The sequence below is a fragment of the Anabas testudineus genome, chromosome 9 (assembly GCF_900324465.2).
Source record: "Anabas testudineus chromosome 9, fAnaTes1.2, whole genome shotgun sequence".
Classification (NCBI taxonomy): domain Eukaryota; kingdom Metazoa; phylum Chordata; class Actinopteri; order Anabantiformes; family Anabantidae; genus Anabas; species Anabas testudineus.
The window spans coordinates 11,817,028-11,844,799 of NC_046618.1; the positions used below are offsets into that span (position 1 = coordinate 11,817,028).

General features: G+C 40.1%; 3 protein-coding genes across 4 annotated transcripts; all 3 read right to left on the bottom strand.

Moving 5' to 3' along the window:
* Positions 1-17: 17 nt before the first annotated feature.
* Positions 18-10,234, bottom strand: LOC113150782 (apoptosis inducing factor mitochondria associated 3). Of its 2 annotated transcripts, XM_026343474.1 has the most exons (20): positions 10,182-10,234; positions 6,858-7,071; positions 6,458-6,567; positions 6,268-6,377; positions 6,135-6,179; positions 5,946-6,042; positions 5,706-5,818; positions 5,262-5,348; positions 4,994-5,085; positions 4,770-4,900; positions 4,338-4,453; positions 4,116-4,187; positions 3,518-3,581; positions 3,336-3,412; positions 3,128-3,245; positions 2,932-3,030; positions 2,652-2,727; positions 2,409-2,513; positions 1,494-1,514; positions 18-1,354 (listed from the first exon to the last, which is right to left on the bottom strand). In XM_026343474.1, the coding sequence occupies exons 1-20, from the start codon at positions 10,210-10,212 to the stop codon at positions 1,312-1,314; spliced, it is 1,821 nt and encodes a 606-aa protein (XP_026199259.1). In that variant the 5' UTR covers positions 10,213-10,234; the 3' UTR covers positions 18-1,311. The 2 variants fall into 2 exon arrangements, with proteins under 2 accessions (XP_026199259.1, XP_026199260.1); XM_026343475.1 differs by lacking the exon at positions 1,494-1,514.
* Positions 10,235-16,650: 6,416 nt separating this feature from the next.
* si:dkey-98f17.3 (uncharacterized protein LOC793143 homolog) lies at positions 16,651-18,106 on the bottom strand. Its single transcript, XM_026343479.1, has one exon. It carries the CDS (start codon positions 17,305-17,307, stop codon positions 16,651-16,653), a length of 657 nt encoding a protein of 218 aa, XP_026199264.1. The 5' UTR covers positions 17,308-18,106.
* An 817-nt stretch (positions 18,107-18,923) lies between these two features.
* Positions 18,924-27,638, bottom strand: lztr1 (leucine-zipper-like transcription regulator 1). The gene is made up of 19 exons (XM_026343883.1): positions 26,989-27,638; positions 26,836-26,898; positions 26,706-26,762; positions 26,531-26,610; positions 26,335-26,443; positions 26,129-26,212; positions 25,986-26,043; positions 25,757-25,896; positions 25,468-25,669; positions 25,106-25,216; positions 23,606-23,698; positions 23,392-23,487; positions 22,582-22,771; positions 22,316-22,485; positions 21,821-22,104; positions 21,239-21,388; positions 20,506-20,611; positions 20,318-20,398; positions 18,924-19,881 (listed from the first exon to the last, which is right to left on the bottom strand). Exons 1-19 carry the CDS (start codon positions 27,138-27,140, stop codon positions 19,765-19,767), a joined length of 2,343 nt encoding a protein of 780 aa, XP_026199668.1. The 5' UTR covers positions 27,141-27,638; the 3' UTR covers positions 18,924-19,764.
* Between the last annotated feature and the right edge of the window lie 134 nt (positions 27,639-27,772).

Sequence of the window (27,772 nt, forward strand, 5' to 3'; positions counted from 1 at the left end):
CTCACAAAACAAAAGCAACCACGGAGTCATTCAACATTTAGACACACGACATTTGGAATGAATGATGTCATGAAGCAGTAAGCGGCCACTGTTGGAAGGCTTTTATTTCAAAGTTTTAGTTATAAAAACGCCCCCAAGGCTTCTCTGTATGGAAGAGTAATGCTTTTTAAAACAATGTCGACCTATGTGTCAGGGCTCAAGTATCTTGGGATTGTCAGCACACCGGGATGTAACCAAGCATATGTTTTAATCCCCACTCCACACTGTAACAATTTCTGAATGAGGATAAAATATTGCGTGAAATTGCAATTACTGGGAAAAATATTAAAGCAACACATTTGATTCTGCTTGCAAAAGGACCGGTAACCCCAGTAAGCCCAGACCAGAAACCTCAGTTCCCTGAGTTAGTAAGAAATAACGTCCCTATGGAGGTGACTGATTTTTTTCATCTAAAATGGGATTAAGCTGCTGTTGGATTTGTCTAAAGGGGAGAGATCTGTTTGTTAGAAAATACGTTAAGCTATCGTGCAAGCACTAGTGTGTAATCAAAGTATGATTAGAATTTCATTTGTGCAATCTACTAGCAAGGCAACCAATAAGAAGAGGTATGCTGTTATCCTAAACATTGTAATTTATCACAAATTAAAGCTGCGTGTGTGTTAGTCAGTTGGTTAAAGCTGCATTCAGGATTCTCCTGGTGTGATTATGCATTGTTGTCCTGTTGCAGGTTTATGCTTTGTTTGCAGATGCATTTTAATATTTCTGTTTTGGGGCTTAATTTTTAACTTACAGTATATTACGGTAAGTTATACCATGCAGATATAAGGTCTGTATGCAAGCGACCAAATCTGATATTTAAAACTTAGAAAAATTTAGTTGAAATTGTATGCTCTTATTCTGTTACAGTGCATTCAGGATTATAGCTATATACAATGTTATTTGTACAAAAAAATAATAATCCAAAGCCCATTGCTGGCTTCATATAAACAAAGTGTACAGGTAGTTTTGCAGCAGCACAGAATCTTGATCCAATATTGCTTCGTTGTCAAACATGACAGCATCATCATAAAAGACGTGGCAACACAGTGATTCAGTGTAGTCTGACCATGTATGGCTCTGTTTGTTCTCCTAAAATGTCTTTCAGGAACCAAAGCAGGTTTTTGCGTCATCCTCAGGGGAGTGAGTGTCTGAAACAGATCCATGATGTGTGTGTAAGTGTGTGTCCAGTCCAGGGATAGCTGCTCAGTGTCTCAGCACCATAAGTGTCCATGTTGAGGTGTCCTGTGGACTTTGGGTCTGTCATTTGTGAAGTCATTGGGAGCCTTTGTCAATCAACCAAGAAATGTCTCCAGTCCTGTAATGCAAAAGACTGTAATGAGACACTTACAGAAACATGTTTGTCAAGTCACGAGACAATGGATTAGTGCCAACTCCAGGTGGTCAGAGTGGCGAGATGGAAAAAAAAAAAAGGAAAAGCTTGTATTTGTCCGTACTTGCCAAGCCGCGCTAACATCCTTCATTTGTTTGGTTTGCATTATGAGACACGAAAGACATGAGAGAATTGATGAAAATAGTGAAAGCAGGAAAAAGACAAAGTCACAAAACAGAAATGTATTCAACAACATTAAAAGTAATACTAAAACAGCAATATTATGATGCAGTGAGACGTGACGTGGTTCCCATGTGAACGTTTTAATAGAGTTTTTTGGAAGGACTGTAATATGAAAATTGTAAGAACTAATGAATGTACTTTTTAAGAATGAATATACTATAAATTATGTATTTCAAAGCTTTAAAAGAAATCTAGTAAGTGGACTTGAGTGAATATTTTTTTGTTAACAGGTTGGTGCTCAACATGTATATTATACACACTTATAACAGCTTTAGCTTCTGAATTATTTGTGATGTGTGTAAACAGTTATAATGTGTTTTATAGCACACTATAGGCATGTGTTGTGTTTACATATCATTGATATAATTACATCTACATTGAACCCTCACTGTTCTTTCTCATCTATTGACTGTTTCTGTAAGGAAGGTTACAGATAAATAATTATTAACTCCTACACTAAATGTTTTCTTAATGGTTTAAAGTGACACCAGCAGTTCTCCTACAAATGGATAACTACAAGATCTGTGCAACTATATCTGTCATATATCATCACTACAAAAAAACATTAGGAAACTATGACGTCCACAAAATAACAGCTGTTTTTGCTCTGCGGTACTCTGCCATGTTTTACAATGAGTTAACTGGTTTGACTCAGATAATACTTTGCATGTGAATAAAGTCACATGAGTGATAACATTTGACATGTTTATCCTTCACACACACAAATCTGAGAAACCTAAAGAACATAACAGCTTTTGTAACTGTGACCAGATTTAAATCTTGGAAGGAGACTTACTCCACATCTCGTTTCTTAATCGTCTTTCCAGACCCTAAGACTTCTGCCACTCGGGATACAATGGGATCATAGTTCATGCTGGCAACTGCAACCACTTCCTCGCTCCTACAGAAGGAAGAAAGTAAAAATTCAGATTAGTGCACAACTGCAGTTAGAAGTGAACACATTAATATTATATTATTTAACATATTGTAGTATATTTATTTAAGACTGTTCTCATACATATACATTTTTAAAATTTACCTTGTATAAAATGCTACAAATCTCAGTTCATCCAGATCTCCTTGTATTATGACATCATCAAATCCATCCCCATAGCCTTGACAAACAAACAGAAAAACAAACTAATTCATGTTTAATTCTCAGTCATCTTTCTCTTTTTGAGTTCCACAGCTAGATGGCAGCGCAGTAACGACAATCACAGCACAGTTTGGTTAATTCAACAACTTCTGCCTCATAACACTGATCGAATGTCAGAATAAAACATAACAACAAACTGCAGATAGATGGAAACCTGACCTACCTGCATAGCGTATGGTTTTCCCAAACATGGCCGACCAGAAGTAAGGCACTGTTTTGATCTCGGTGGCTCTGCCCATCATGCTAAGAGCTGCTACCCTTCCTGTCAGTAAATTTTAAACAACAAAAATATGTTTGCTTGTCTTTGACCGTCAGATTAAATTACAAGAGGCTTAGTTATCAGTAGAGTTCCCACTCACCGTGTACATGAGCCATTTGCCAGTGAGGGATGTTCACCTTCTTGTTGTTGCGTGGCGGGAAAGGAAACATCACCACATCTCCTCCAGCGAAGACGCCATCGCAATTTGTCTGCATCATCTGAAAGAAAGTTAAATAAGCAAATGAACAAAATAGGACAAATGTCATATGCTGCTTTGTATTTGCTTTGTTGACAACTTTCCAGAACACCTTGTTGACAGTGATGAAGCCCTTGGAGTCCATGTGGATGCTGCTCAGTTTCAGGAAGTCTGTGGCAGGAACGCTTCCTGCAGAGCAGTAGAGCACAAAATAAAAATCAGCTAAGGCGGTTTGTTCATCTGCTATAATTCGGTGTCACTGCAAGGTACATTTTACACAAGATTTGAAACCACCTGCTCCAACGACACACACGTCTGCCCGCAGGACTTTTCCACTCTTCAGCACCACCTCTTTCAGCTGTGCAACAGGAAAAACAAAGTGTCCAGTCCATGTACTAGAGTGTATATCGACATATTAACAGCTTCCACATTCTGTAAGTTGTTGAACAAAGAATGGAGTTTATTCTTAAAGGTCCTGAAAACATACGTTTCCTCAGCAAAACTGTTTAGGTTACTTACTGGTCTCTTTGTCATTGGAAAAACCAAGACACTGTCTAATCAAACTCTACTGTGTCTACTATACAGAATACAAAATTCAACCATTTTATTGCAGTTTGACATTTATGCACTATATTGTGTCCTCAAAATACAATTGTTTGAACAGTTCTGCAAACGCTTCCACATGAAGAGCGGCAATCTCACCACTACACTATGAACCGCTCCATTTAATGCTATAAAGAAATAATTTGAACTATTTTTCACTGGCTTTTAAGTTGACACACTCAACTTAACTCTAGTTTGAATGTTCAAAGTCTTGTGGTTCCTATCTGAATAAAGCAAAGTCAGTGCTTCCGAGCATCATGTCATGATGTTTCTCTCACTTTCTGAATACCTGTCCATGATGGCCAATCATCTCTGACACTTCGTTCAGCATGTAGAACTTCACCCTGTTTGCCTCAAAGAGCTGCAAGAACGAAACACAGCACAGGCACAGTAAACACGCGGACACATACAGAGGGAGAATCCAACGACTACTAATGAGAGGATTTATCGATCACTAAAACACGACTTGCATTTCAACTAGTATCACTATAATTCTATGGAGTGTCCCCACCTTCATTATGGCTTTCCCTACTTTCTCCCCGAGAGCTTTCTTAAAGGGGACGGACTCTATCCCGATGACAGAGACAGAATGGGCTTTGTCAGTTAGAGCTGCAGCCACCTCCATACCTATCAGCCCAAAAAAAAAAAGAAGTACACAGTTAATACATGCAGTGGTTAAATTAAAGGATAATCTGAGTAAAGGAGGTTATGGCTTCTGCATGGCACATATTTATTAAACTCCTAAAAGTAAAGTATTAGAGGAATGGGAGTTAAAAACTTGAAAACACTTTATTTAATTCCAATTTATATATTTACACCCGAGTTAAAGGCCCGGCAGTTCATGGTAGCCTGATACTAACAACTAATTCACCTTTTGCCTGTTCACTTGTTATCTGTCTTAATCAGCACAAATGCGTTGTGTAGGAATGTGTCCCTTTCTCACCAACGAACGATGTTCCCACAATCACTGCGTTCTTGTTGTTGGCCAGCCTCGCTATGCTGTTTGCGTCCTCAGGCGTCCTGAGGTGAAACACGTTCTTCACCTCTTTGCCTTTGTAGTTCATTGGTCTGGGTCTTTCAAGCAGGACATGAAAGTAAAGGAGGTGTCAGTTAATTCATTTATAATCAGCTGCTTAATTATCATGTGAAATCTATTTTCTTTCTTACTTGCTTCCTGTAGCAATAAAAAGTTTCCTGTACTCCATTCTCAGCCCATCTTCAAAGGTCACAGACCGTGTTTTCACATCTATCGCTACAGCCTAAAACACATTTTGAGGAGTTCAAAAGTTTAGTATGAGTTGAACTTTTGCACAATTCAAGTGAAACTGTATAAAAAGCCTTCCTAACTAGATTAAATAAAATAGCTGAATAGGCTACAGCATTACCATGAGCCATCATTATGTCATTAACCATCATTAATCACCATCGTCTTCACCTCTTTCTCTGTGAGCAGCTCAATGTCGTGGTCCTGCAGGAATTCCATGGAGCGCAGTCTCAGCTGCTCGGCAGTGCTGTCTAGGGACTGAGGGTTAGCATGTTAGTGTTGAGTATGTCAGTTTGGTTTTAGAGAACTGCACGGTCCAGTTCAGGTGCTGACTGGACCTTGGGGTGACACTGCTTTTATGAAATATATATAGAGTCCAACAAAAACACCCTGGTATTTTATAGAGGAATGTCCTGTTCTCCTTGATTTACTTCTGTCTGTTAACTTCTGCACAGGCCACTTTCTTCAAAGCTGCGTTAAAGTGCGAAGCTTTTCCCCAAAGAGCTTCTGTTTTACCTCCACTGACCAAAGCAGCACCTCTGCAGTCTGTTGCATAGCTTTCTTGGTCAAAGTGAGTTGTTTTTCAGTTTATGTGGTGGCGGTCTGTGTACAAACCTTACTCAGTTTAGGCCTGTCATATGGAGGATGTCTGTCCATGGTGCACATGACAATGCGATCGGTGAAGCCCTCTTGCCTCAGGGTCTCTGCACACACCAGACCTGCTGGACCTGCAAACAAATTTGGCAGTTTACCGAAACAGAGGAACATGGCTTTGAATATGAGAAACCATAAGGAAGCTCCTGAAATTCAACTGAGGGACAGTAAATGAATGAAGAGGGATAAAACTATACAAACCTGAGCCAATGATGACAACATGGCTGAAGCCTGTGCTCGAGTTAATGACTGCTGAACATCGGGCCATGGGCTTTGACCTTTTCTGTGACTGAAGTGCCTGGAAAGGTTTTAAAAGGATCTCAGATAAGTCAGATGATCAGTTTATTTTCCTGAAAACTGAAAACACAGCACATTGTTTTCTCATGTCACCTGCTTGTTTGCACGAATGATCACCTTGTCCTTTTCAATTCGGACCTGGAGCGAAAAGACATGATCAGTGTGTACGCTCCTTGACGATGCTTAGAGACTGGAAATGTGTTGAGAGACAAGGTAAGAAGGTCACCTGGAAGGTAGGCAGACTGTCCAGACCTGGGAAGTCCTCAATGTCTCCTGTTGCAATGTTGAAACACGCTCCGTGCCAGGGACAGCGCACGTGTCCTTTAGATAACACACCTGGAATGAAAATGTTAAATATATCTTATTATACATTATTAACAATGTTAAACAGAAAATAACTGAGACATATCACTGACCTTTGACCAGCGGTGCTCCGTAGTGCGGACACTTGTGACCCATAGCTGAGAACTCCCCGTGTTCTTTGATCAACAAAGCTCTGCCACTTCCCAAGTCAACCTCTCGCATCCTGTTAAACACACAAAAAACACAAGTTGTGTGTGTGTATTCTTGAATGGGAAACAAAAAGATCCTTTTAAAAGGTGACAAACAAGCTGAAGAAAAATGCCAGCAGGTATCTGTCAGATAACTTTAATGCACAATGCTTATGATGATTATGAATGTAAACATACTGGATATCCTGGTTCTTACTGTTCAGCGCTCACTGGCAGCCTAAAGGTCACACCTGCTCTCTCCACATGTTGTCTCCTGTTTGTCTCTCCACTGTTAATCAAATAAATACAAAAAAACAGTTCTTACTGTCCATTTTCCAGGTCTTTAACATGACAGACTGAAGCCTCCACGTAGTCCCGTGATTTGTGGTACAGGGGGAGAGGGGTGGAGTCGTCATCAGACCCGTGTCCGAGGGCCCCGTTAGGTCTGCAGTCTGCAAAGGGACTCGCTTTGCCATTAGGAGACAGCCCGTCCACCTCTTTTTCTTTCTCCAGGAGAGAGAGTTCCACTTTAACTTCAACTGCACAACACAGACACGTCTCACTTAGAGAAACTCTGCATCACAGACCACACGCAGCACAATCACAAATTCTCTGAGTCACATTAGCTGTGAAACGTGACTTACATAGAAAGTTAAAGGAAGATTAATAGATTATTAATGTGACCAAGCACCAGTGGATTGCATCATGCTTTTGAACATTTCCTCTGTTATTCTGTGACTGTCTTACAGTGCTTTGGAAGAGTAACTAGCTTTTCACCGGGGACAAACATCAATGCCTCTGGGTTAAACTGAATCTGACAACTGTACAACTAAACTAATGGAAGCAGGAAAAAGGTGAAAGGGGAAATGTATAAGCACAACCTTGTCTGTTTCTTTCTTTCCTTTTCTTTAATTTATAACTTCTAGCTAATAGCATAATTGCAGCCATCATTCATTTGTTTCACATTCAATACATATCCAGATTTCCTAAATAAAAACACACCACGCCTCTCGTCTAACAGCAGGAAATCAGCCAAATCATCCCAATGCGGAGCTTTGATGCTGTTGTTATTCATGCCAGACTTAAGTGAAAACCCAACTGCAGTAAAATAGCTAAACAAATCACACATTGCTTATTTATCTAAATCATCAGGATAACTTGCTTTTAGATTATGTCATGATCTCTTTAAACTATCAAATTTCCATAAAGGAAAATAACAAAATCCACATAAGCACATATTAAAGCAGCAGTGTTTTGTGACACAGACGATTAGTGTGGAGTATATTCATCTGTCCTTTGGGACATATCCAGCTGTCTTTGATAACATGATGCGCTGCTGTTGGGTTTATATTTGTGAACCTTTAAGAAATGGTTGTGTAACTCCATTTTCACTGCAGCAGGCTTTATCTGTTCGGCTGGAAAAATGTGCTGATCATCCGGTTCTTACACAGTAATCTGGCTGGAATTTTCTCCTGCTGAGCAAGTCTTAATTAAAATCAATGGAAAATCATAATAGTGAGTGCAATTGCAGGAGAAAAGAAAGAGAAAGCTTTCCACGGCTGAAGAGAATCTCTAAACGCTGCCGTAATATCTGCAGCTGAATGAATGACACCACACTGATGCTTTATTTGATCAGTTTACAGAAAGTTCATCTGGTGGAGAAAAAGCACCTAAACGTCTTTTGTAATTATTTTTTTCTGATTGTGTCAGTGTTTCAGTCGGTTTCTTTTCTCAATCATAGTGCAAAATCTCACTGTATTTCTGTGTTCTACACTTCTTCACATTATTATTCAAATGAAGAGGGCAATGTGCCATGTCTGCACGCTCTCCCTCCCTCGTAGGGGCCGTCACTGTGCCAGTTGACTCCCACTTACACCTAAATGTTCAACTATATGATGTATTTGCTTTATTTGCCATTTACACTCCGCACTTAATTTTAAGGTCTTTGTCTTTATATTTTTTGGAACATTAAAAATAAGAATATGATCTTTTTCCGTCTAAAAAAACATGATTTGATTTTAAATCTAAGTGAGTCCAGCCCTGCATCCAGGACTTTGGGAGAATGTTTTTTATCTGGTTTAGCTGAAGACGTAGCTTCCTAGTGTCACAATGTTTTTCCCTTATTTAAGTGTTGAGTGGTAAAAGTAGTGAATCTATATGTTTTGGGTGCTAACATAAGGACCTCTGTTTTATTTTGATACTTTAATGATGAGGATATTTGTATCAAGCATGTGTCACTGTAATAATGCACCTGTAGTTATTCCCCATGAGGGATGTTGTACTGTTTTATTCACTAAGTCTCTCTGGGTTTTTGTAGGTAAAATAAATGCCATTGTTTACATATTAGTATTGTGGTGTATGGGTACAGTATGTCACCTGAAATCACTCTTGTCATCAACTTTGGCTCCTGTAACTTCTCAGAGCAGGTGTTAAGATTTGGCCATTATACAGTATACGGTCTGTGCTGAATTATTTAATTTAATGATGTTTGAGAATTGCTCAAACTCTCTTCTCACAACATAACAAACCACAAATTATGAGGTGTATTTGATTTGTTATAGTTACTCTATATGTTTCATTTTATTTTCTATTTAGTCACCTGTGAATGTATGTATGTGTATGTTCTGTTGATAGTAACAGAAAGATTGCTTTAAATCAGTGCTACTAGATAAAACAGTTTTAATGTGAGGGTAAACTAAACAAGCTTTTCTCCTCAAACTGTCTCACTGTGACAGACACTGACTTGACAGTCACCTCTGTTCTATTATTTCTACACAGACAACTACTCCCTCACCTGTCTCACTTCACCTCCACGTGATAAAATGAAAATAACAACATGACAGTATGACAACATAATAACAACATTCAATCTCAAAGATCCTGTGTTTCTGCCCAGCTGAACATGCGTGATACCTAATCTCCTAGTCTGCTAACGTACAAATACAGATTTTCATAATAATGTATCAGTATGAAATTCTCTGGACCAAAGAGACAGAGCGCATTAAAATTCCTCCTACATAAACTGCAAACAGAGGAGGCTGAGAGGACATATAACAGGATTTGGAGACAGTAGGTGGCTTCAAACCGAACATATACATGTATAAATATATATGTGTGTGTGTGTGTGTGTGTGTGTGTGTGTGTGTGTGTGTGTGTGTGTGTGTGTGTGTTAAAGACCGTTTTATTTTCACCGCTAAAATAACTGGTCTCTACACAGAGGACAAGTGTTTTCAGCTCAATATTGATATTGACAATGTAAAAATGTTTGACGGGCAAAAAAGTTTATCAAATGTTGTCAACTGAATTTACAGCTACTACATGAATGAAACACCCAGCTCGACTAGAAATAGCAACAGCACGATGACATGTGCAATGCAATGGTGGGGAGATAGCAACAACACATTACAGTATTATGCAATCGAGTACAGCAGCAGCACAAAATAAACAAAAGGGTGTTTCAACATGTTTTTAACCCAATAAAAACAAAACCTTTATACTATATATATATATACGATGTATTAAAATGAATCAGAGTTTACAGAGATTATACTATGAACCTGCACAAGCTGCTCGTCTGGTGCATGTTTTCTTTCAAACTAAATCAACCAGGTTGAGAGAGAGAAAGCGTACAGTCAAACATCTTGGTTACCTGGTTTGGGTTTGGAGAAGCATCCTCCCATGGTGGGCCAGGATTGAGGGACAACCAGGGAGAGGGAGGGAGGGGGGAGAGGGAGGGGAGGTGCAGTCAGAACCTCAGGCTGGGCTGTTTCGTAGGGAGGTAACGATAACACGGTACTGTGTGTGTGAGATCCTGCAGGTCCAAGCTGGCCATCGCACACGTCAGCTTCTCCACATAATCTGCGTGGACAGAGGGCACGACATCGTCAACAACACACGTGCCGCACTAATTACAGACTGTAAAGTCTGATAACAGCGTGGACCGTGTTGTCATGATGTAAGAGGTGAAAATGTCATTTGTTGTATTTGTTCATTTCAACTAATTGTCTGCTTTTTGAGAGCGTCCCGTTTGATTCTTTTTAGCTTTTCATTTAAATTACAAAGTCTTTCAACACCCTCATGTGTATCTGTGAATTTTCCATTGGTTGTAGTTCTTCTAATCAGTCAAAGTCACCGATTGTGTTTGTATTTGTGTTACTTAACACACAAAGTGGCTGATGTTGCACTGAAGGGTCTGAAGGACACAAGCTCCAACTGCTGAGGAGAGCTAGTCAAACCATTTTCTGTTTGTGTGTCTCTGTAACAAGTTAATGCTTGTAAAAAGGAAGTAATTGTGTTAATTAGGAACATTTCCCCACACATTGTTACCTTTGTTCATGCATATTGCACGGAAAACAGTTAAATATTAACAGCACTCCAACATCTATTAACTTTCTCGTCACATTGCACTTTAAAGGGAAGCAGGGGCCCCTTGAGTTTGAAAATCCCCCTTGTTTTGTTGCCATGTTGCCCTCACATTTCTGCCAGCTCTGGTATTTCACCCACTCATACAGTAGTGAGTTACTCCTTGAGCAGTGGCTGCTATGAATCTTAGCAAATGCAGGATGGCTGTGTATCACTCAACGTGGTGCAATCCATCACCGAATTATCCTTTTGAGGTACAACCAAAAGAACTGTTTGATATTCTGGGCACATCTTAATGTCCTTGAACTACAGAAAAACAGTGTGCAGTGTTGAGTGGAGCACTCCTTAGAAAAAGTTCCTGAGAACACAAGAGAAATGGAAAGACGTCCTCTGACTGGCCACAAGTCTGCAGCTGAATCTAAACTATTTGGAAGTGTAATGTTGCGGTGCAGGCACTTGAATATATTCATTTTATGACCCTTCTATTTCATTACATTACAGAGGAACATACTGAACTTCTTACTACATCTACTAGTCACTTTGCAGATTTAAATAAAACAAACAAGCAAACAAAAGATACACTTAATTGATTTTAAGACACTGTTAAAAGTTAAATCAATCATTATTAAACATCTTGACACATGACCTCTTGCACAATCCAAGTGTTGTAGCTAAGCAATGAGTACCTGTGGCCCCTTGTAAAAAATACTGAGATCATGAGTTTTATCTGAGTTTCATTAAAACTGTCTAAAAAGGTAAAAAAAAAATTATAAGAGAATACAGATTTATGTAGCAGAATTTATTTTTTCCTCATGAATCATCTCAGCTTTATCTTGTGACACTTTGGATGTGACATGCTGCCTTTTTTGGTGTATGTGAAACAATATAAATACTCAGTGAATCTAGCTTTTTGTTTGTTTCTGACATATCTCACTGAACAGGTTGTTGCAGCAACTACATCAAGTCAAAATATAGCATAGATTTCAAATTAAAGCCAATCATTATTTTTGGATTCAATATATTGTCTGATTTAACACACTAAGCATCTCCCACTAGTGGAAAATCATCTTTTTGGACAGTATTCCTTCACCATTCATCCAAATCTCTGTGCCAAACACAGATTTTCCTGCATTCGGCCAAGTCAACACAGCAGAGCCTTTGATGTTGTGTGTTTCATTAAATACCAAAAACAAAAAAAAAGCATATCAAATTGTTGTGTAGGATCACGAAATGTTCCTCCTCTCTCACATGTTGCACCATATATATAATAATTTGTCAACGCTACAAATTTGACGAACAACGTGGATCAGAAAGAGCTGCCATCCTGGAGTTCCAGCAAGTACAAGATATTTTGTGCAAAACTAAAGTAGGTTAAGCACATTTGGTCCTCCCAACATATGACGCAGATCCCGCTCTCTCACTGTTGGGCCTGTCCCCAAGCAGTGCTAATAATCCTGCTATAAACAAGCTGTCAGTTTCACTCACTTCCCTACAAATGTAAGACCTGTTACTGGAATGTCACAGGGGAGAATTAGTGAAGTGCAGCCCCTGGTTGGTGGTTGATCCATAAACAGGCCATGCTCTGGCAGTCACATCTCTCACACTTCAACACAACTTCTAATGATGATCATCAACAATAAACCCAAGCAGCAGCAGACAGGATGCTGCGACAGTCAATATTAATAACATACTAATAAAAAAGGGGACATTCAATCAGCTGTTGTTGAATAGATGTCACTTTAAAACATCTCCTAGGCTCAGGACGTGTAGCTTCACCTGATTTAAAGTGGAGCTGCTGGTTTAGTGGCTCATTGGACGCTGTGATCCTCAGCTGATAAAGGACAACAGCTCACAAGTCTTAACATGTGACCACACCTCTTCCCCCTCACTCACGCTTTGCATTTTATCCTGGTTTGTGAAATTCAAGATAAGCTCAGGGAATCATCCACTGATTGCGTAAACTGACTGTTCTCTCTCTGTTAGTGGCTAATTATTTTTTTGCTGCTGACTTTACTGAGTTTTCAATTTTATGGATAAAATGGATAAAATTGTTTTAATCTTTGAGATGTTTTTGCATTTCTCATTTTGTTCACACTGTCAAGGAGACGAGAAGGATGAAGGAGGTAAGGCAATATCCCAAGGCATGTTTGGAGTTAGACGTGCTCCTAACCAGTCGCCAGGATATTCCCCGAAATGCCACAAAGTTTTGGAATTACTTCTGTTTACTCCACTGCCTACGTGTCTAAAACTATAAAAGAAAAAAAAAGGTGGATTACAGTAACCACAATCCCCAGTAAGACGCTCTGATGTGCGTGTGTGTGTGTGTGTGTGAGATAGAGACACATTCATTCTTGATCATTTGTACAAAGATAGATTTGTTTGCCTGTAGGTAGATAGTAGTACTGACAACAGGAGACGTTCGAGTGACAACAGCTCCACGTGGCTACAATCAGTGTATCAATTATCTAACACTGCTTAATTAGAAAAACAGCAAAGAGTGGACTTTAACATGGGAATCCAGTTTTTTTTTCCATTATTCAGATTGATTGAGGTCATGATTTTACAGGTCACAAATTAAAAACAAACCTTCAGTGTGTAGAATAGATGCCACGTGGCTCTATACTGTCATCTTACATCATGATCAAGTTCAAATTCGAGTTGCCGGATATAAAGCTGGAGCTGGTTAAGAATGGCACTAAACGCTTGTATCGGCTCATTTTGCTGCTGCTTTGTGCGATAACCTCTCCATGATGTCATGGAAAACTAGAATTGTGGTTTACACAGGGGTGGACACCCCTACAGAGGAGCTGTGCAACAACTCTGCAATTGACCAGTTTCTCAGTAGCCTATGCACACACACACACACACACACACACACACACACACACACACACACTTGAAATTCAGTAGTTTAAAGTGTTATTGATGCATATTTAAATGACACTTAATTAAAACCCGAGCAGCTATGAGAACTACAGCCTGTGTCTCTGTGGTGTTTTGTGAATCTTCCTCATATCCTGCACCACAGTATCTTACATGTTTCCTCCAGGGAGGAGTGCTACTGTCTCCAACAACTTCCATCCAAGTGCTGTTTGGGACCACAGCACCAATGCAGACACAACCCCCCCACTTGAAGAAATACAGCAGCACATCACATCATGTAAAAGTTACTCCCTGACAGTGAATGAGAACACATCATCTTACCACTGTGCGTGGAGCAGGTGTCCTGAAATCCTGTCAAACTCCCTGATGCTGAGCTTCCTCTGCGGAACACGGTAGCATATTAGCGCATGAGTCCCGCAGCAGTCATGTCCCTCTCCGGGATCGCGTCTGTCCACTGGATCAGTCCCTCCGGAGCCTCGTCCGCTGTCCTGTCCAGCCTCTTGCTGCAGCAGCTCCGCTGTGAGTGACCGACCCCCCTCCAGCGGCACACCGAGCCGAGCGATCGGGGGAGTTGCTCTCTTCCTCTGGCCGAGCCTGCAAACGCAGCACGGAGGACCTTTGCCAGTTTCCCAGCTGTATGCAGTATTGATGGAGTTGCTGAGGGGTGCTGATGCTAACACAGCAGGAATTCTCACCGTTCCCTGCTCGCGTCCTCCCACCCCTCCCCTCTCTTTCCCAAACACACACACACACACACACACACACACACACACACACACACACACACACACACACACACTGCTGGCTTGCTTTTCTGTTCAGGTCCTTGCCTTCAGATGTCAAAGACCTGACTTACCAGTTAAGCCTGATCAAAGGCTTGCTGCCCCCCACCCCCCCCCCACTGCACTGCACGGTCCGACTGCCCACTTATCACACTGCCTGCTTACTGTGCATGTACTGTGCTGCAAGTCTGTGGGTCAGCTGTGGCTCAAACTTCCCACTGTGGCATTTGTTGTTGTATATGTACTGACCCTTAGGACGCAAAAAAAACTGCTCTTCAAATTCCTGCATGCTCTAAACACCAAACAGCTCTTTGTGTGTGTGTGTGTGTGTGTGTGTGTGTGTGTGTGTGTGTGTGTGTGTGTGTGTGCATGCTACATCCTTGTGTGTGTGCGGCAGGGGGGAAAGGAGTGAAAGTGCAGTTGGTGCAGTAAATCCCACTTTCAGTCAGAGGGTAGGGTGGAGCAGGATTAAAAAGTATACAGGCTCTTATAGATATGAGCTCCCTGGTTATTTCCATTCCTTGTGCCTTCTCTTGTTATATAGCTACTTGGACAAGGTCGTATTCCTAAGACCCCCATATTAAATCCACAGGCACTTGACACAGCATGATGATTAGGATGCTGCACAAAAACCTTTACACTGTTTTCAAATGTGATGTGAGTTGCTGTTTAACATGCAAAAGCAGTTTCCACCCACATGAAGTAATTGTATTTCTACAGTGTACTGACAGCTGACACGTGCACATGTGCTTCATTGCCAGTATGTTTGTGTTCCTCTCTGCATGTGTTCGAGCACTTGTAAAAAGCACGTTGGAGCGATAGCCAGGGTGGGCGGTGTGGACATGCACAGCAAGTTGATGGATGACATCTTACATCGCTGATACATCGCTCAGTTTAACTGGATTACAGACGGGCTTTTTTTTTTCTGCAGAGGCCAAAGACAACTGCAGCATCCAAAAAATGAGATTTACAGAGGTGAGAGACCTGAGGGAGTCCTTCATGGTCAAACACAGAAAGTCCTGCCAAAACCTTAATGTCGTTTTATTAGAGTAGATTCAGACTAACTTAATGGCATTTGAACAGAGTGTCAGTTAAGTAAATGAGGGTGTCAAACACAATCTGGCTACAGTTTGATTTGACTTAAGGGCTGAGAGGAGCTTAGTCCCTCCCCAAAATGAAATTCAACACAGAAGAGCTGCGGCACTGGAATGCAACTCATGTTAAACTATTCACTGCTGCTCTGCCAGTGGACTCATAGAGCCTGTACATAGTGTGCACCCCCCTGAACCTTTTCATTTTTGTTCAGACTGGTCAGTCTTTCCCAGACTAGCTTTTGTGCTGTTATATATTTTTATAGTTGTGTGTTTCATCCTCATCAATGCATGTCTCCGGCTGACAGATATTCACAACTAGTACCAACAGGTATATATGTATATAAACGTTTTGAAAAGTGATTGTGAAGTTGATCACAGACTAAACTGTAAAGTCAGTTTATTGTTGAATACATAAAACTCCAAATTTACATTAAGCAGACACTTTTATCCAAAGTAAATTACAAGGTACAGCTGCCATGATTACATACTAATCTGAAATATTTTACATTTAATGTTAACTTTTACTTTCACTGCATTAAAGACAACAAAACAAATTGTAACTAGTTTGAACAAAAAATCTTAAATGTTACTTTTCACTCATTATTAATGTATTTCTACTTTTTTTAAATATCACCATGCACAGGACGGTGTGTGGCTACAGGTAAACAGATAAAGCAACTACACAATTATCATACACTGTCAACCTTTAAGGAATCACAACTTCTGCAGTTGCTTGTTATCTCACTGCACTTTAATAGTTTAAAGTTTCAACTTTATATCACAGAGGCATCAATAGAAGGGGACAATCGTTCAACTCAATAGGAATACAGGAAGGACAAAACACAGCTACCAAGCTTTAATGCTACCTCTGTCGGGAATTTTATGCTCATCAACGCTGTAGAAATAGTTCACAAGTAGCTTAAATCTTCAATCACTCAAGTGAACAGCTTCCATGTGAAGAACAGCAATGTTCAGATGACACAAGACAATAAGAAATTTATAACACCTCTGTCTTCAGGTAGTTCTGTCTCCTGTGCTTCACCTGTGGATTCTTTGGCACACCTGGTGGACGCTGGTCGTAGTCCCCCATACACACAGCTACAAAGAACAAGGTCCCTCCGATGGCCAGAGCCAAACCTCCAAACCATCCTGAGAACATTGCTTCCCCATACTCCCAGCGTGGCATCACATCAGGAAAACCTTCATTCCAGAAGTCCACCACAGTCGTGTAGGCTACAATAGAGACAGGAGCCAGAGTGGTGAGCCCTGACACCCAGGACAGCACCCCACTAAGAATGAGTAGCACTCTCTTCAGGCCTGGATGCCCCACACACATTTCAACCCCCTCCAGACCAAGGAAGGCAGCCAACACCGCTAGACCTCCAGTACCTATAGACACTGACATGAGCACTCTGGAGATCTGCAGATCCATCGGTAGTCCCAGGACGGAGTCATAGGCCTTGCACTGAATTCCCACCTCCTCAGTATAAAGACAGGTGTGCCACAGCCCAGAGAACCAGTTCTCCACCTCGTTCAGGTCAGAGTTCATTGTCTTCCACAGGGGAAGGAAAGTGGTGATCAGAGAAGTGACCAAACCCCCGAACGTCACAAAGAGTGCAGTCCTTTGCATCACTTTAGTTGTTAGAAAAACCATCTTGGGCCCGTGTGCATGGACACTCCGCGCAGTGATTGAGCTGTTCAAGTCTATGTAACAGATTGGGAGATCCAGGGTGCCTCAGTAGCCCATCCCACCTGCTCAGGTGGCAGGACCGACCAAGACAACCCACTTCGTGAGGCTCCTTAATAAAAATGCGCCTGACAAGTGGAAGATAATCCAGGGCTGTGGCATGACAACACACATACTGTTTTGCTTCAGCGTTATCATCACAGTGAACAATGAACTCTGTTTAAGATGAAACTGGATACGTTCAGTGGGATTCTCGGGTGTGCGTTTGTGCTCAAGTGCACTTAAATGAATGAAACATTCAGCAACTGCAAACGGGAATGGGATGGACACAAAAAACAAGAATTTAGAGCCACAACAGGCATAGGGTGAAATTCACTCCATGTTTTAAAGTTGTAATTGTTCTGGATTAAACATTTCACTGATGTTACTGATGCAACATGGCCGTTATTTTAGTTTAGACATTCACAATGTAGGGAAATCAGAGGAGGGGCTTTAGATTTGCCAAGCGTCTCAAGTATCTAAACTATGAATAGCACTTTGTGCTCACTGTGGTACTTACAACAGAGTCCAAAAGAGTCCAACACTTTGTGAATTCCATTATGGGTCTTTCCAGATCTTGCAGTACAACCGGCAGCTAACAGAAAACCCAATCTACTGACTCAGTATTTAGGTCGAGCTGTTTTTTCAATCCTGTGAACAAAATGTACAATATTTTTATGTTGATGTTTACAATATCAACATAAAATGGTTAAAAAAAAAGATTTCCAAGGGGAAACATTTTCTTCTATTATTTCCATGCTCTCCAAATAAAACCTGTTTATAACTGGTCTGTCTTGATTATTGTAACTATAAGAAGATTTATTACATAAACCTGTAAAATTTCAATTCAGTTCACTTGAGTAAATAAAGTGAGTTACAGATACAAAAAAAAAAACCCTCTCAAACCAAAGGAGCATTGTCTGATCGTATGATTCATAGATCTGTGAAAACTGAAACCCGTAAAAGAACGTGGCTAATTTGATGAAAGGTCAAGGATTAACCTTCAGCGTTTTCACATAGTAATATAGGCTGCAATGGCTTTATGTCATGTCAAGGGACTGTTGAAGAATTTGATTTACTTTGGTATGTGAGGTAATAATATTTATAATTACACTGAAGAATTCACAATGACGACCACAAGAAACTGTAACACTTCAGATTTCTAAAACATACTGTTGTGACTTTGAGTTGCTTACAACTTTGCAAACATTTAGTTTTGATACCATGATTTTCACAAAACAGGAGAACTGAGCAGGGCCCAGTGTTCAGATGAAACTGCATGAGTGGGGCCAAACACACTACTGTGGGTTATAAAGTAGACACAATGCAGCGTATCCCCTCCTTGCCTGGCTGAGTGTCTGACTTACAGGCAGCGTAAAGGTATGTTAGGTCACAGCTACAGACATGAATGGATTAACATTAAATAAGTCTACTGGAGACAGGCCCAGGGCCCCAGCTCCTAAGGGGCCACAGCCTCTGTTTGAACTAATATTTCTTGTGAAGTCATATGACTACAAATAAACACAGACTCAATCTTACACAACTTATTCTGTATGGGAAGATTTATTAAGGCTTTCAATACATGAAACCCATATGGATAAATGTTTAATATCTGAATTCTGATATTATTAAATGCACATAGCTGTATTGTCTGTTAGTAATGGTAATGGCATTATAATATGTACCAATAACAAATAAAAAAAAAGATGCTAAAAACTTTATTAATCCCAGAGGGAAATTGTTTTACCTTGTTATAGTTCACAAGAATGTTAAACAAACACATGGCTTTAAGACAGACATATATTCTAATTATTCTCATATGACTTTGATTCTCTACAACATTTAATCCAGGCTTGATAAATGTGTCAGAGCTGAGAATGGTACAAGTGATGAATACAGAGCTAGGTAAATATTCCATTTAATGTTATACTTTGATTAGGCTGTATTTAGATGGCTGAGAAAAGAATATCTGAAGAGGGACAATAAAGCAACATCTGAAGTTTTCAATAGTTTCACAAATATGAACTAATACAATCCACTGCATTATGTATAAAAAATGCAGCAGCAACACTGAGCAGAATAAAATATTGAAAGTTTTGTTCTGTGTATACAAAATAAATAAATGAAACTTTCTAAATCATTTAACAGTTGTAACTGAGCTATAAAATCTGGTTTCTTCACTGATTTCACTGCTCACTAAGAGGCAGAGTGAGAAACAACAACATGATACTGCATGGATAAAAGGCATTTACTGCATGGGGGCCGGGACATGCAAGGTCCAACATGAAAAAAGTACTGTGTGTTGGGAAGGTGGGAATGATTAGAAGTAGGTGAAGCTGTATGGCTTCTGTGAGAGGAGAAAAAAGCCCAGCTTCTGGCGTCCTCCTAAATATCGGAGCCCATCTCAGCGCACTGTTTGTCTGATATGTGTGTAGCTAGAGATTCAATGATGTCCAACAGCAGCAGCTGGCTTAGAGACCGCAGATTAGGGAGCTTGGATACCTTTGGGAGGGGAGGAGAGCAAAAGAAATGAAAAAAAAAAAAGCATTAAATTAAGACAAAGATGAATCAAACAGAGGAGTAAGCTGCATTTGATTTCTTATGCATGAAAAATTAAGATAAACAGAAAGAAGCTTAACAAAACCAATAATAACAAAGCTAACACTGCAGTGGAGTAGGGTGAGAATTGAATGGTTTGCTGTGTCTTTGAATAACAAACAATAATCAGAGTGGCACTATGACCCTCATCGTTATGTGATGAGGTGCTTGTACAGCCGGCCAGACTGAAAACAGTCTCCTCTCTATGTAGAAGATGAAGCGTGATCCACTAGGAGGCCAAAGGTGTCAGTGTCCCACTAAGAAGACTGTGCTACAGGGTTAGCTCAGCTGCACTGAGTGGGCAGCAAACCCCCAGGGCTCCGGATACAAGCCCACCCACCTTGATGAACTGGTGAACAATAATATGCAGGCAGTGCTTCTTCATATCCAGAGCCTGAGTCTTATCAGCTGCCTCCAGAATCTGAGAAGAAAAAATATTGAGGGAGGTAAGTGATTCACTTCAATTGAAGTAAGGGACAGCATAGTCAAATTAGGTCACTGCTTCCCCCCGGGTGAAAACATAAATACCTGCAAGACATTCTCCACAGTGACGTTCATCTCCAGATTCTGCTTGCAGTAGGCCTGAAGCCTGTTATTGGAAAACCCGTAGTAATATGGTGCCGCAAACAGATAGCTGTTTATCAGTGGTCAAGGAAATTTGATATATTTTGATCATACATGTAGTCACTTCTACCTTTGAGTTTTTAATGTGATTTAGACATTATATGCTTATTGATTGCAATGATAACGGTGGTAATAAAATAATTAATAATTACAAGCAGAAACCAAAATGAATGAAAGTTGGTGACAAAGCAGAAACACATTAGGAGACACTTCCAATAATGGCCACTAGATGTTGATGGTTAACACTTCCTACTCCCACTCTGTACTGAGCCACCACATATCCTCAACCATTTCTAATCTCACTTTAAAATTTCAATTTTATACCTAAACATATGATACATCAAAAACTGGTGTGTTTTCTAACTGTAACTAAAAGTTGTGGCATGTTGGGCTACTGTTGAATGTACTGAGGTAATACATAGTTTCAGTGTACAAATACAAACTCAACACTCAACACATTTTAATTTATGTTATGAAATAAGTATGCTTTAGCTGAGTTTGCCTTAATTAGCAGGCCAGTATTTTTTATATATAATCAGCCATTGTGGTGAAGACTCTGATTCCACCTTAAATCTGCCTCTGAAAGCTTTTTGATCGAGAGAATGAATATAAAACAGTCCCATTACGACAAGGATACAGGGAATCCTCTGGAGGCATGTTGACATCGCCGTAGTAGATATAACGCAGCATGGACTCGAAGGCCTGCTTACTTGGAACCATCTCACCAATGGAGATATTAACTTGGCCGTCCTCTGGCATGAAGGAGCGGAACATAGCTTCAAAGTAACTAGAGGATAAAGTGAAGTGAGAAGTATAAAGTATTAAAAACATCACTACGTTGGCATGAATGTCCTCATTCCGAACAAAGACACAAACATGTTAGTTTAATCCAACTCTTAATGCATCTAAATGAGATTACAATGAGCATTTTTATCACAAAGTGAACAAAAATATATACATACCGTACTATATTTACATTTTTATAATTCTGAAAATGTTTTTCTTTTAAACCTAAATTTGGAAACAGATTTAAATCAGACTTTATATTTGTTGTGATGTTTTTATTGTTTTAACAGTAAGAATTAGCTGTTAAGCACTTTCACAACTTGCACAGTAAAAAATCCAAATTAAGAGGAATTTCAAGTTTACCATCATTACACAAAAATGTACAAAAAAAACACATAACTGTAGTTTAGCTTTAGTTCTGGGTTGTCAGTACCTGGATCGGGCTGCCAGTATGGCTTTATGTGCGGGCCGTGGATGTCCATCTAGCAACAAAATAATGTCACAGAACTCCAAACCGCCTCCCTCCAGGTAAGCCTTCATGTCCTGTACCAGGGAGGTCCCGATGTCCACAGGCTGGTCCGAGTACACCCTGGGAGGAGGCTGCTGCTTTCTCCGCACAATCTCTACTATGAGTGGGGTTGACAGGTGTTCAAACTCCTTTGTCATAATCACCTGGTTAAAGTGTGATTCCTTCACCACAAAATTAAGGCAATGTTCCTGGAGGAAGAAATTATTTGTTAGCATGGATATCAGCATGATACTATCATTTCTTTTTCTGAAGCATCTCTCTAACACAAATCTGCAGAGCATTATTTTACTGGCCTCTTTTTGTTAAGTGTACTCCAAACTTCAGCCACTGGAGGTCAGTAAACAACACTTTTCAGCTGGCTTTAATTCAGTTAAATCTATCCAAGTTATCCAGACGTACTTTGAGCTGATCCAGCTGCAGCTTGTTGGCATTTTCACAAACGCTGAGAACGTTCTGCAGGTCCACAGATGCCTCAATGTACTGTACACAGAGCTGTTCCAGGCGGGACAACTTAAAACTAAGGGCCAGTTTGTATACGTCCATAATCAGCAGAACATCCTGGACATGACCTTTGTAGACAGGTAATGGAGAAATAATGAATATGTTTATCTCTGTTTGGTATTACTACAGGTGCCATTCAATCATGTGAAGAAAGAGAAGGCTACCTCTGCGTGGATACTGGATCTTGTCTGTGTAGAGAAACTGCATTAGGACTTCAAATGGTTGAGCCTCTGCTTCCCTGATGGATACCTCCAGCAGCGGCTGGGTGCCTGACGGCTTGTTACCTGCAAACATATCCCTGTGGCCTCCAGCTGCCCCTTCATCAATCTCTTCACTGCTCTCCTGTTTACTTTTCTGTACACAGAGACAGTAAATGATAAACAACAACATTTTCTGATTAACATATAGTTTCATTTTATATTTAACAGCAACCTGTGCATATTATACTATAGTGCATTCATAGAAGCAGTTGAATTGTTTTTTGTAAGAATCTGTACACAAGTCCACCCCTGAGTTGGGTTTTGTTCAAAACTGTGCCTTCTCAATTACAATGCAGCTAATAATAACTGTAGCAGTAATACTGTTAAACTGCCTACTGAACCAAAGATTTCAACACAAACATTATAATATTGCGTCAAGCAATAGTGAGGCACAGGTGCATGCTTCCTAAATTGGAACCATTCAGGTGTTAATGATGTGCACATGACGCACATGACGCAAGGCTAATTAAAATGCGATTATGTTAGACCACAGAGAAGAGAGAGAAGAGTTAATAACCTGTGGGATTATGTGGAAATTTAATTATTTCATTTCATTAAATTGTTAGAATTTGTGTTTTCCTGGCCTCCCAGTGTGTTCTATAGTCAAGTGAGATAAACTACGTGTCACAACCCCATTTTTCAAGATTCATAGTTAGAGATATCTTCTGACAACACCAGTAGTCTTCCTTTATATTATTAATGACATGAACTGACCTGTCGCTGCCTATCCCGCGCCTGCAGGATTTTCTTCCGCAGCCATTGACATCTTGCAGTCACTATAGCAATGTGCCCCAAGACTCTCTCCTCCCTCTGTAAACACAAGGAGTCATATGGGAAAAACATGTTAATTGGATAAGTATAAGTCACCTTCTAATTTTTTACATTTTGAAGCATAGTCCCAGGACCCCATGGAGAAAGGAAAACCCACCTCGCCCAGAATAAACTCCACGTCACAGAACTGACGGTTCTCCCAAAGCTTTCCATAGTCTTCATGTAGAGTACACTTTGGGTAGCATGAGAACTACAAGTACAAGAAAATAACATTTCATTATACAGTGCTGTGAAGTATTTGCACACTTCCTGATTTTTTATTATTTTTTTGCATAATTGTCACACTTAAATTAAACATATAAAACACATTTTAACATTAGAAAAAAAATTATGATTCCATTTATTAAAGGGGGAAAAAAGTTAAATTCCACTTGCCACACCCAGGCCTAAATATTCAGGTCAGGATTTCACTTAAATAGCTAAAAGGCTAAAAGATCTCAGAAAGGAACACATCATGCAATGATCTAAAGATAGTCAAAAACAGACAGACAGAGAAGCAAATTAATTGACATGTATTGGTCTAAGAGGGTTATAAAGCCTTTTCTGTGGCTTTGGGACTCTGGCCAACCATGGTGAGAGCCATTATCCACAAATGGAAAAAACTTGGAACAGTGGTGAACATTCCCAGGAGTCGCCAGCCTACCAGAATTACTCCAAGAGCACAACAATGACTCAACCAGGAGGTCATAAAAGAACCCAGAGCAACATCTAAAGAACTGCAGGCCTACTTGTTCAGTTAAGGTCAGTGTTCATGATTCGAAAATAAGAAAGAGACTGGGCAAAAGTGAAATCCATGGGAGATTTCTAAGGCAACAGCCACTGCTGACCAAAAAGACAAAGGCTTTGCCGAAACATCCAATAATATCCCCAAGACTTGTGGGCAAATACTCTAAGGACTGATAAAAGCTAAACTTTTTGGATGGCGTGTTTCCCGTTACATTTAGCATTAAACCGAAACAGTGTTTCACAAAAAGTACATAATACCAACAGTCAAATATGTTTGTGGTAGTGTGCTGGTCTTGAACTGAAAGACATGCCATAATTGATGGAACAATAAATTATGCACTCTACCAGAAAATCCTGAAGAAGAATGCCTGGCAGTTTGTGACCTTAAGCTTAAGTGCACTTTGGTTATGTAGCAGGACAATGATCCAAAACACACTAGGAAAGCCACCTCTGAATGGTATGGAAAAGGGAAAATTTGGGTTTTGGAGTGGTCTAGTCAAAGTCTAGACTTAAATCCAATTGAGATGCTGTGCTATGACCTTAAACATGCTGTTCATGCTGAAAAACCCTCCAATGTGGCTGACTCATTGCCAGTTATCGCGAATGCTTGATTGCAGTTGTTGCCGCCAAGGGTGGCATAACCAGCTATTAGCTATTAGCAATTACTTTTTTCCACATAGGGCCAAGCAGGGTTGAACAGCTTTTCTACCTTAATAAATTAGACCAGCATGTACTATATTTTTTACAGCGCTGTATGATATTAGGTTTTCTTTAGACATAAAAGGTTTATGAGCACAAAGGTAAAGTTATGCCAAATATGTACTGTATGTATGTTTTTGACATTTCAGCTATAAAGATGTAAGATACTAACCTGGAATCTGTACATCTCTCCACTGCGCACATTGTTGTCCACAGTCCCACCAAAGATATACATGGCATCTTGAATCACAGCAGCAGCATGGAAGAGTCTTCCACTTGGCATCTGAGAATGCAGGGACATAGAAAATCCAACTCTATCGGGTTATTCTTCAAAAGCACTACTTCAAAACTTCGCTAGTGAATATATGTATATGTATATCTAGGATGGAACTAAAGAGTGTGATCGGCACTGATTCTGCTACAAAGTACTGCTCCAGACAGATTCATTCAATCACCATGCTTTTTAGTTAAGTTATAATAATAAAATCCTGAATATTCCAGTATCGGTTTTCTGTAAACCACTTTGATTCATACCTCACTGTCCAGGCTCGGTTGGATCACCTCCCAGGTTTGAGAGTCCACATCATAGCAATGCAGCTCGTTGGGCAGAGTGTTGTCAGCAGCACCTCCAAATACATACAGGTGGCGGTCAAAGGCAACCATTGTGTGACCATAACGTCTCTGAGGAGGTGGAGGGGAGCCCCTCAGTAAATGTTCAGTTGGAATACGTGTCCACCTGAAAAGGAATGATTAGGATTAGTACTGTGTAACGCTGATACTGCAGGATGAGTGACTAAGAGAGGAAAGAAAGAGCTTTGCTCACATATGGCCGTTGAACTCGAACTGGAAGAGGTTATTTGTGATCTTGGCTCCGCTCTGACCAGAAAACACAAACATCTTATCCCTGCATACAGCTACAGGGAAGTTGCAGCAAGATGGAGGAATCTCACCACTCTGATCAATCTGATAGAGACAACAGCAGAAATAGAGATATTAATAAGTAGTGAGAATTTCTAGACACTATACTGAAAATGTGTATTAATTATACTAGCCTCTTCCCAGCATGCATGTTCTCGATCCTGGAGACTGATAGTCCACATGTCATTCAGCCTTAAAAAAAAAAAAAAAGAGAGAGAAATGTGTCAATAGTGTGTGCAAACAAAAGTGTGGCTGTCTCGATAAGAAAAAAACATACCTGGCATTTCCATCATAACCAGCAAAAATCCACAGTTTATCACTGTAAACTGTGGCTCCATGTGCAGATCTAGCCACTGGCAAGCTAAACAGAGAGGGAGTAAAGAGCTCTTTACTTCCAACAATATTAGGTTTTCTTTCCCAGATTTTAATGCATTTTCAACTAACGTTCAAACATAATATAAGTATATTTACAAAATACATTACCTCCCATCCACTTTCCATTCAGTCCACTGCCCTGTGGCAAACTTATATTCAAAAAGGTCATTTTTGTTTTTCAGGTTTGAGTTTGAGTAGATGTCTCCAGTGTAGCCCCCTGAAATACATTCACAAACAGATGAGTTTAAAAATGATAAAATTATTATAATTTTATTATGAAGGCTTTAAGCTTAAAAAAAGTTACCAAAAACAAACATGCTGCTGCCATAGACCACGGCTGAATGGTGATATCTGGGAGCAGGTGGAGTTCCAGTGGTGAAAGCGCTGAAAAATGCATAATAAGCTTATGTTAAATCCTATATTTACAGTCTACATATATATGTTTATTATGGATAATCGATTGGAGTCCTTAATCTTACCGACACCATGAGCAGTCCTTCACGTCAAAGCGGAGCAAGTCATTCAGCATGTTCTTCCTGTGTGGCGATGATGAGACTTTATGTAGAGGACAGTGGTCAAGTAAAAAGAAAACTATCAAACAGTACTCACCCATTGTCTCCCCCAAACACATATATGGCATCCCTGTATGCCACAACTGTGTGCTTGCTGCGCCTGTGTATAGGTACATGAAGTTCAGGGTAAATAAAAGACAATAAACATCCAGGTTTAGCTAATGACGCGGCTCATCTGTCAACACGTTACCTTGCACCAACAAACTCATCACATGGAGGGAGTCTTCTCCAACGATGAACTGTCTCAAATGGGCCGAAATTAAGCGTTAAATATTCCACACTGTCGGAACAACTGTGATCGAAATCAACACTCGGGGCGACTTTGGTTGATTTACAGGACATTGTTGCTAACTCATCCGGCTAAATCACTTCTCAGGGCCACTCATCTGCAGGGACGTCCACAGCCAACGCCATCGTTAAAGTCAGTCCCCCAAAGTGAGAGCAAATGTTTCAGTCACCGTTGAAATAGGCGTGGGATTAACATTACCTGTGTAGACAACACTGAAGTCCGATTTATTCACGTAAGAGAACTGTGTTTTTCCGGCTACCAGTTAGCTACTATCGATGCTAAAACCTAACATTAGCCGCATGGCTAACACTAGCAGGCTAGCTAGCTTTATGCTAACAGTTAACTGCTAACCTGAAAAACAAGTAAAAACTAACTACAGTGAAAAAACCTTTAACATACATGTACTAATGTTGCACTACAATATCCACCTGGTTCAACTAATATTCAGACTGCATGTACGGTGACTGAATATGTTCACAGGAACACATTAGCCACAAAAACTAAACTAGCAAAACAACGTTGCTGTCAGTGAAGAGCAGCGTCACCCAACCACGCCCCCGAGAAACAGCGAGTAAACGTTACTTCACCTCTGTAACGTTGAAAAGTAGTTAGTTACCTCTAATTCAGATCTGTAGCCTTTAATAAAGTTTATACTGCAGCTAAACCAGTTACGCATGTAACGTTA